Consider the following 9,230-nt stretch of genomic DNA (forward strand, 5'->3'; position numbering starts at 1 on the left):
CACATTCAACCATTTGCAATTGCGACCCAGACAAACAAACAACACTGCCTTGCCACGTTCGATTTTGAGCGTTGAATTACTTGAATCATATTAAATACTGTATTGTTGTAAGAAAGTGTAATATGGCAATCGAAGCGATCTCAGTTCAATATGAATATAAGAAACATGTGAACATAAGACAAGAAATGGTCGAGAATTTACGTGAATGGATTCGGAAGCAGCCGCATCTTCCAGCTGAGTTTATAACTGGTAAATAAACAGATTTTATTTTGTCTTATATGAAATTTAATCTCTACGTCTCTCGTTATGAGTTTCAAAGAAGTGTTTACTTTAACTTAAGTAAAGAGTATTAGAATTTCAATATCTTTCAATTTACGTGAACTATTCATTTTTGTTATTCGAATGCTTAGAGAGCAATACGTTGGTGTATTTACATCAGTGTAGTAATATTGTCTCATTTTTAGAATAACTAGATTTTGATATAAACTATAGAAGTATTACGTAAGTCATCGTGGCAACGATTTCATAAAACTAATATAACGATATCGTTTCTTTAAGATCTTGATATAATACTCGCATTTCACTGCTGCGAATATGACACTGAGCGAACAAAGCACATGATTGACCTCAATTTTACAGTCAGAACATTGTTCTCATTTTATCAAAACAGAGAAGTAAACGAATGTATTGAAAAAGCCTTGGACACTTGGTATGTAGTTTTAGATGTTTTAGTTTTAGAAAAGATCACATTATTGCTACAATCTTCTTTATAGGTTGGTGACCCCACTAAGCACCTCGACTAAGAAAGGATATCGACCGATATACTGCCAGATCTTAGATTCGGACCCTAATAAATTTGTCTATCAGGATGCGGTTAGGTACGTATTTAGATTTAAAATTATTAATTATCTGACGACATTTACTTTGTTCTTTTGATCTGCATTTCAAATTTTATCCTACTTTCAATAATACTGTGACCAATAATACAATGGCTGATGATTTAGTTCTATTGCGCATAAGACGAGCCCGATTTTCGAATCTTCGGCGCATATTAAGAAAAGTTTATGTCTAGCAATGTAAGAGTATGGACTGTTTACGATGATCATGATAACGCATTAGGTTTTAAAGCGGTAAATGGTAAGTAAGAGATACAGTAAATTGATCGATTTTTTTTTCGTTTTTGTAAATACGTTTACGGCTTACCTGACTTTTAGTGATCACGGAGCTTGTAGACGTTTTCAAGTGAATATCGCCACCTAGTTTGATACAGCGAATCTTGTCATAACTTGTCTGAACCTAAAGTTACTACCGCCCGACTACATTAATATAAATGTCGACACCTCTTAAGAGACACTAGCCTGTAGCCTCGATTTCATTGATAAATTGAGTTATGCTCTTTTTTTTGGACAGTCAGGCGAACCTCATACGAGATGTCCTTGTCTACGGGGTGCTCAGAATATATGGGACTTGAAGGTCTGCGGATGTTGGGAGCAGACCGCGGGCCCAAGGATATAAGAGCCATTCTGTCCTTTAATCTGATAACAATGTAACTAAATGACGAGAATGAGCTTGTAGGTAGTGTAGAGACGTGTGAACTCACAACAGGCCCCCAATCACTGGTAAATAATTTTCGAAAATTTACTTATATTCAAATTATTTCAGAGCTTTCACAATGATAGTGGACTTATGGCAGTACGAAGAGGGAACTGTACCCGGAATAGTGATTATATTGAACATGAAAGACGTATCACTTGGACACATTTCTCAAATAGATTTGATTGTTGCTCAACAATTCTTTTATTATCTGCAGGTACTTATTATCTTAATTATTTATTTTCTCAAGTTGCGGTAATGGTGTATTTTTTTTGTTCCATCGCCGGTCCCTAGTTTAAAAGAAACTACAAAGGGAAGATGTTTTTATCTGGTATGTGTTTTGGCATTGTAGACCGTGACGAACATTATTGTTTGGGACTTTTGTTATGAGTTTTAAGCATCCCCGAGTCGTGTATTACAAGCATTCTAAAAATAAGCGGGCCTTAATTGAGAAAGATTTCTCGTGCTCGCGGGTGATGCGTCTCTATTGAGTTAATTAAAAATAACGACAACTTTTATTTAAAACGAATAAATTCTTGCCACGTATCGGCGTCTCTTGAACGAGCATCTCTATTTTTTATTACTCTAGTTGGGAAAACTAGCTCATGGTTCACCTGGTTTTACGGGGCTACCGGAGCTCACAAGCATCACGAACTGAATGCCACTACCCACCTCGAGAGATGAGGTCGAAGATTCAATCTTATTAATGGTTGTGCCACCCCTCAATCCACAAGGTATCAACTACTACGCGGCAAGTTGAGCTCTTGTAGGTACATACCCGTGCAGACTCACAGTACAGCCCTACTATCAGTAAATTCAAATAATATACTGATTTTTTGGAACGACTCGTACACCAACATCAACAAACCGAACAAAGCTTATATTCAGTTGAAGAAACAAGCGAACTATGCTGTGTTAAAAACAAGCATAATGTTCATCAATTATAACGAATGTGACGTATAATAAATATTTTACCAACCGAAATTTGAAATAAAAGTTCTCTTATAATTCGCAGGAAAGTATGATAGTGAAACTAAAAGAGTTTCATTTCATTAATGCACCGAGTCATATGGATAAATTAATGATGATGATAAGACCGCTTATGAAGGATACGTTTTTAAATGTTATCAAAGTACACGAAGCAGGTTCTAAGACAATTGAAGAATACTTTTCGATTGCCGCACTGCCAGAAGAAAGTACTGGGATCATATTGAAAGGTAGTTTGGAATTTTAAAGAATCTTAAATGGAGAAGATCTGCTGCGGAGCTGAGCCTTGATTCGATTTTGAAATCAAATAAAATATTAAATGCCTACTCTACAGACTTGATGACTGGGTTATGTAATGTATGTAATAAGGTTGCAAAAGCCTACTTAAAAAAATTCTTTTGGCTTTCTCATATGAGTTTCTAATACTAAACTTCTCTAACGCAAGCTCCTGCAATTATATCTCTCTGATCTTTAATTTAAAGTCCATGTACTTTATTATAGTTATAGTATTAAATAAAAATACTTTAATTTACAGAAAATATATTGAAAAAACTAAAAGCTAACAAACAGTTTTTTGAAGATGAATCCAAGAAAAGAGTCAACGAAGCGAAACGTCCTGGAGGACCAAAAACAATTGCCTCGTTTTTCTCTAATGTAGAAACGTCTTTCAAGAAACTTGAAATAGATTAATGGACTTTAATATTACTTATATATGTTATATATGTACAACTCCAAGATGATGCCACCTAATAAAATTACATTTGATTAATAAATATTTCGAAATTTGTTAAAATCCATTTTTTGTTAGTACTATATACAAAACTCAAAATATGAATGGACTGAAAATTATTTTTAGCTTCAGTTATGTTCCTAATTAGTATTCCAGGTTTCTGTGTAATGAAAATTAATTATATAGTTAAATTTAATAATTCCACTAAACATATTACATCTATGTAGGGCAAATATCTTCATCGACATCGTTGATGTGAAATATTTATTATATGAAGCTTCTTAACTAACTTTATGTTTTCATTAATTATTGATATACTGACTGATTGATATACTGACTGATATTGACTTGAGTCTAATTTAATATAGTTGAACTTACAATGTTGTATGACGTCAGCAGTTTATTTCAATGCAATAATTCCCAGAGCGAAATTATTCTTCAAGAAATTCCTTCAATCTACTTCAAAGATTTTGGTAATAAAAATGCACAGAATACTGATTCTTTGAAATATGACAAAAATAGGGAATTCAAAGAAATTTAAATTGAAAAATTTCTATCAATGCACCTATCTAAAAATTCTATTAAAAGTTTAATCTAATATTTGCTGAGTGAATTCGTATCGATTGACTGAATATTTGAGTGTACTTCTTTAGAAGTATTTCTATATTTAAATATTAAGTTAAATAACGACATTTTTATGATTTCCATTATTTGAAGAAGTGAAACTTATTTGAACCTTTGCGTAAATTACGTGGAAAAAAACATGTTTTACATATTTTAAAATAAGAGATTGTTGAGACCAATGTTAGAATGACGATTTCACTGTTGGAATGAAGCACTGAAGTATGAAACCTAAATGAAGGCGTGAAATTTTTTTAGTAATTTAATAAAATTCATTCATTTTCGAATTCCATACGATACTCCTGTTCCAAATGAATCAAAGAAATGACGAAATAAATTCATGTGATGTTTTTAATGACGTCTACAATTCGCGAAAATTCCACAAACGTTTCAATAGTAAAATCGGTGAATGGAATAAAGTGCATGTGCTGCCACATACCTAGTAAATAATTCTGGAGAGCTTCGCCATCCGCACTTGCAATAAAACGAACAACGCAATTTAGCTAGTGCTGTATTCTGACGATGTACTTTTGTGTATTATAAAACGTACTCGCATCCGTTAGTGGCATTCGTAAAAAACTACGTGCCCGAAGGAATTCTAGCTAGTAGTTGTAATGTAATTCTCACTGTCTGATTTATAACGAGATATTCGGATACCCTAGTATAGTTTGATCAATCAAGGTTTAGATAAAATTTTGATATTTTTTAAGTAAGATCGACAAATACCTTACAAAAAACAGACACCGAAATCGCACAGCACTCGCCCATTTTAGCGGCGTATGTTATGTACGGTTATCCGATTTGCGGGAATGGTATATAAAAAATTAAAAGTGGTTGTATGGAGGTGCAATGTGCGACCGCGGCTGCATCACTCGCCGCTTGCATAAAACATGCAAATTGGACCACTTCACTGGTGTACCTTAGTTCACTCGCTTTTGCACTTTTATGTAAAATTGAGAGCCATTAGTCATGTAAATATTGTTAAACGTGGGCTGGAAACGTAGTCCGAAACGCTAATCTAAAAATTATTTTTTATGAATGTGCATTTAAGTCAGTCGTCACTCTCGTCGCTGTAATTTGTCACGACTTTAATAAATCTCCCCAATCGGTATTTTGTTTGACGAAATTCTGAGGGAAATGAATTAAATTATAATTGAGAAGCCAACAATGGCAAGTTAAATGATGAAGAACCGTCTGCGTTGATTGTTTAGCGCATACGACTGAATGGAGGACGTTTGACGGAGTAATGAGCTTTTAAATTGCCCACTTAATGAGCGCGCCTACTTTTCAGTTTTTATCATTTCTGAGCAGACTCATGTTTTTCTTTTGTTTGTCTCTTTGTTTTATTATAAAGATTCTTTCCGTTTTGTAGACAAGGATTTATGATCTGCTCCTTTGTTTTTGGTATGAACTAGAGAACTAAATTTAGCTCTCGATCCCTTTTTCATATTTATAAAAAAAAAACATCGCTTAGGAATTAGATTAGGTCAAGGTGAGACCTTTTCGTCCCGGGAGTAGATAAAGTTTGTCTTGTCAAACGTAGTCGGAGATTAACCGCCAAGAGATCTCACGTCGGCTTCATCAATTATATGTTTCCCCTCCCTTTACTTTCTTTCGACAGACCCCTGGTGGCCATATAGACTAAAAGAAAACTTTCTCATATGTTTCAAGATAAAATCTCTACGTTTTTCAAATGATTAATCCTGGTTTTATTAAGTATCATTAAAATAAATAAGTTTAGTTTCTATGTTGGTATGGGTATACGTATGAACTTACGGCTCACCTTGTATGAAGCCCATCGGTTTAAGCTTCACATAAATTAAATTAAGGTTGCATTACCTGTATCAAAACACCAGTAACAACGCTAAAGAATGATTGTTTTTATGATAACTGATTTAATAAATTCCGAATAGAGTTGTTGATTACAAACATAAGTTATATTTTGAATAATTTTCACATAAAACATATGCTTCAGATTGAAAACGAATTGAATGTATTAAAGTTCCTGCACAAGTTTATGTCAGTTTTACACGATTGCAACAACACATTTACGACATAACGTGCGTGCTATTTTGCTTTATGTTGGAATTATTATGTTTGACTGCTAGTTGGTACCACTCCGTTCAAAATACATCTCCTTATTATTTTTTATTGTATGAATACAAGCTAAAAGTGTCACGCTATTTTCGTAGTGAATAAATCTATGATCCTAATCTTAAATGAAAACAAACAAAATCGACAATCTGAATGTCATTTCTTTTCAACATCTACATAGTAATATATGTATGTACTATACCGGGAGGAACAAAATTGAGTTAAAACCGTAGGCTAATACGAAGAAAGGCGTTGGATGCTTTTTGACAATTACAAAAACAGAAAGTCGATAAATGTTACTCTTACTTGCTGCAATTAATCTATATCTATCTTCTATGTATATAAAAGTGAATTGCTGTTTCTTAGTCTCGCTAAAGCTCAAGAACGGCTGGACCGATTTGGCTAATTTTGGTCTTGAATTATTTGTGGAAGTCCAGAGAAGGTTTAAAAGGAATATGAAATATAGATAAATATGAAAATGCTCGGAATTAAATAAAAATAACAATTTCGTTTTTCCTTTGATGTGTCTCCCGTCGGACGGATTCCTTTTGTTTGTTTTAAGTCGATTTTATACAATAGTTTAGATCTTTTATTTATCGATTGAGGCACTACGAAGTCTGCCGATTCAGCTAGTGTAATATAGAAATCACCAGACACATGGCCGCAAGCATTCAGAGTGTCGCGAAGGCGGTCCGTCAGCTGCCTTTAGATTGCAAGTTAATTAAATATTAAACTAAACCAACTAAAATTGTAAACAAGGAAAGTTTTTTTAAATTTTTTTTTATTGCCCTTTTAGGCAGACGAGTATACGGCCCACCTGATGGTGAGTGGTTACCGTCGCCCATGGACTTCAGCAATGCCAGGGGCAGAGCCAAGCCGCTACCTACCGTATTAAAATATTAAACTTAAAGAAAAAAGGAGTAGACTTGTATAACTTGAAACATATGTTTTTCTATTTGTAATCTGAACTGAATAAGTTCTGCAAAGTTCGTTTAAAGAAAAACATGTCACAGCGCTCAGGAAACACAGTGGTGGGGAGTTTATTCCAAAGTCAGATGGTACATGGCAAAAACTCTTTAGAAACGCACTCCAGATGAACACAGTGGTTCTAGGTAATATGGATGAACTCTGCGCTAGTAGAGGACGAAGCGATGGTAAAAAAAAGACATATATCTAACGTCAGCGCGATCATGCAAAAATGGCACAATGGCGCATACAAAATAGTTTATAATCTGGATGAATTCACAGGACCCTTTTTATCATGATGACTGAAATGACCCGGGCAACGCTGGGTATATCTTCTATAGTAAATACAACAATGTTTTACAATGTTTCCAAAATTTGGAATATCACAAATTATTTGACCAACGTGACACTCAACATTGTAAAAAAGTATAAAGAGTAATACAATCAGCCCTTTAACTCTGAAAAGGTTATTAAAATTTAGGAGAAGATTAATTCTAAAAGAAGTATTAATATTTATGTCATCCAAAATTTAAGTCAATAGTCAATTTAAGTCATAAGTCAAGTCATAAGTAATAGTCAAGTATAAGTCAATTTAGCACATCAAGGCCTTGTACAAAAACGACAAAGCAAGACAAAGCAAGCTTATCTAATACCTAGGATACTCTTATCGTCACGACGAACCCCCAAGTAAAACCAACTGCCAGACTTCAAGACATCTTTTACAGTACTTTTACGGAAATACGTAATGAAATGATAAAAATGATAAAATACGTTGAGATGATAAAAATCACATGTTGTACTGAATATATTTACTACTAGCGACCCGCCCTCGCTTCGCTTCGGAAACATTAAAACACACATGAAACAAAAAATAAAAAATTGAAAAAAAATAAAAAAAAGTAGCCTATGTTCATCAGGGACAATGTCGGCTTCTAATGGAAAAAGAATTTTTCAAATCGGTCCAGTAGTTTCGGAGCCTATTCGAAACAAACAAACAAACAAATCTTTCCTCTTTATAATATTAGTATAGATTTAAGTGAGAGGATCCCGCTAGACACCTATTTCTTATCTGATCGCGACGGAGCAACGCAAGCCCGCCTTCGCCCGAAACATGTCTTGTCGGATCCACTGGATTCACTCTCGGTGCTTTTAGGCCTCTCCTCGTCGAACTTGTTGATTACGACGAAGAGCAAACTAACCTATAGACACAGCCCGCTGAGTTTCTCGCTGGATATTCTCAGTGGGTCGCGATTCCGATCCGGCGGTAGATACTGCGAAGCACTACTCTTGGTAGGGCTAGTGTTAGCAAATTCTGATAGCGAAACCGTGAGCTCACCAACCCGTGTTCGAGCGTAGCTGGAACAGCATCTTAGGTTACTAACGAATAGGTAGGGAAAAATAGAAACACCTATTCCTGCTAAGAAGCAGTATGCCGCCGATTTGAAGGCTGAGAGATCCATTATAATTGTATGGTATACTGTACAACTGTAACTTAAACATTATATTTCAAAGAAATCATGGATTTGGTTTAAAATTTGAATTTGAGTTGTTATTTGAAATACACATTTATTTCGGTTTTCTCGTTAGTTTGAAAGTTTTAGTACTTTAAAAGTAATTGGATTGGTGCTTACTGTATATTGTTATAACATTATGTGCTCTGATAAAGATGAAGGTGTAGATGAATAATATAAAACATGATATAAGATTATGCTTACTTAATTTTTGATAAATCTCATTCTCAAATATTCAATGGTCCGGTGTGTTAGTATGAGGAAACCGCCAGCGGTGGTAGCGAGAGGTGAAGTGGCTAGTCCCTTCTTACCTAATGGACACCAAAAACCTTCTTCACTTTTACATGAAAAATCTTTTCAGAAAATAAATGAATCCATGCCGTATGTAAATCGGACTCCTTCGAAAGTTTTTATTGAAAAACTTGAAGTACTGACGAAAATGGGGCCGCGCCGTTTAAGATATCTTCGTTCATCTTATGAATGTGAGATACCTTCTGAATCCCAAATGTTCTTATTCATAAAGTTACTTTATTTGGCTTTTGTGTGGATTTTTGTAGTAATTTGTATTATATTCATTGACTTTTTTTTAATTCAACAAATAGCTTCATGAAATTTTATAAAATTATAATAAAACTGAAAATATTTAAATGTAATTTTAGTTTGCATTTTCAATTTAGTCTTCATGGGCAACTTGGAATAGTAGTAGCTGTGATGATATCATTTATTAA

The 9,230-nt window shown here is 34.2% G+C and overlaps 1 protein-coding gene across 2 annotated transcripts; it reads left to right on the forward strand.

Moving 5' to 3' along the window:
- LOC114245028 (alpha-tocopherol transfer protein-like) lies at window positions 1-9,087 on the forward strand. 2 transcript variants are annotated; one of them, XM_028177032.2, is made up of 6 exons: window positions 1-249; window positions 559-709; window positions 774-878; window positions 1,663-1,810; window positions 2,609-2,810; window positions 8,864-9,087. In XM_028177032.2, the coding sequence occupies exons 1-6, from the start codon at window positions 123-125 to the stop codon at window positions 8,872-8,874; spliced, it is 744 nt and encodes a 247-aa protein (XP_028032833.2). In that variant the 5' UTR covers window positions 1-122; the 3' UTR covers window positions 8,875-9,087. The 2 variants fall into 2 exon arrangements, with proteins under 2 accessions (XP_028032833.2, XP_028032832.2); XM_028177031.2 differs by lacking the exon at window positions 8,864-9,087 and adding an exon at window positions 3,116-3,373 and having other exon boundaries at window positions 2-249.
- Window positions 9,088-9,230: the final 143 nt, after the last annotated feature.

This window comes from Bombyx mandarina, chromosome 13 (assembly GCF_030267445.1).
Source record: "Bombyx mandarina strain Sakado chromosome 13, ASM3026744v2".
In the NCBI taxonomy this organism is placed as follows: domain Eukaryota; kingdom Metazoa; phylum Arthropoda; class Insecta; order Lepidoptera; family Bombycidae; genus Bombyx; species Bombyx mandarina.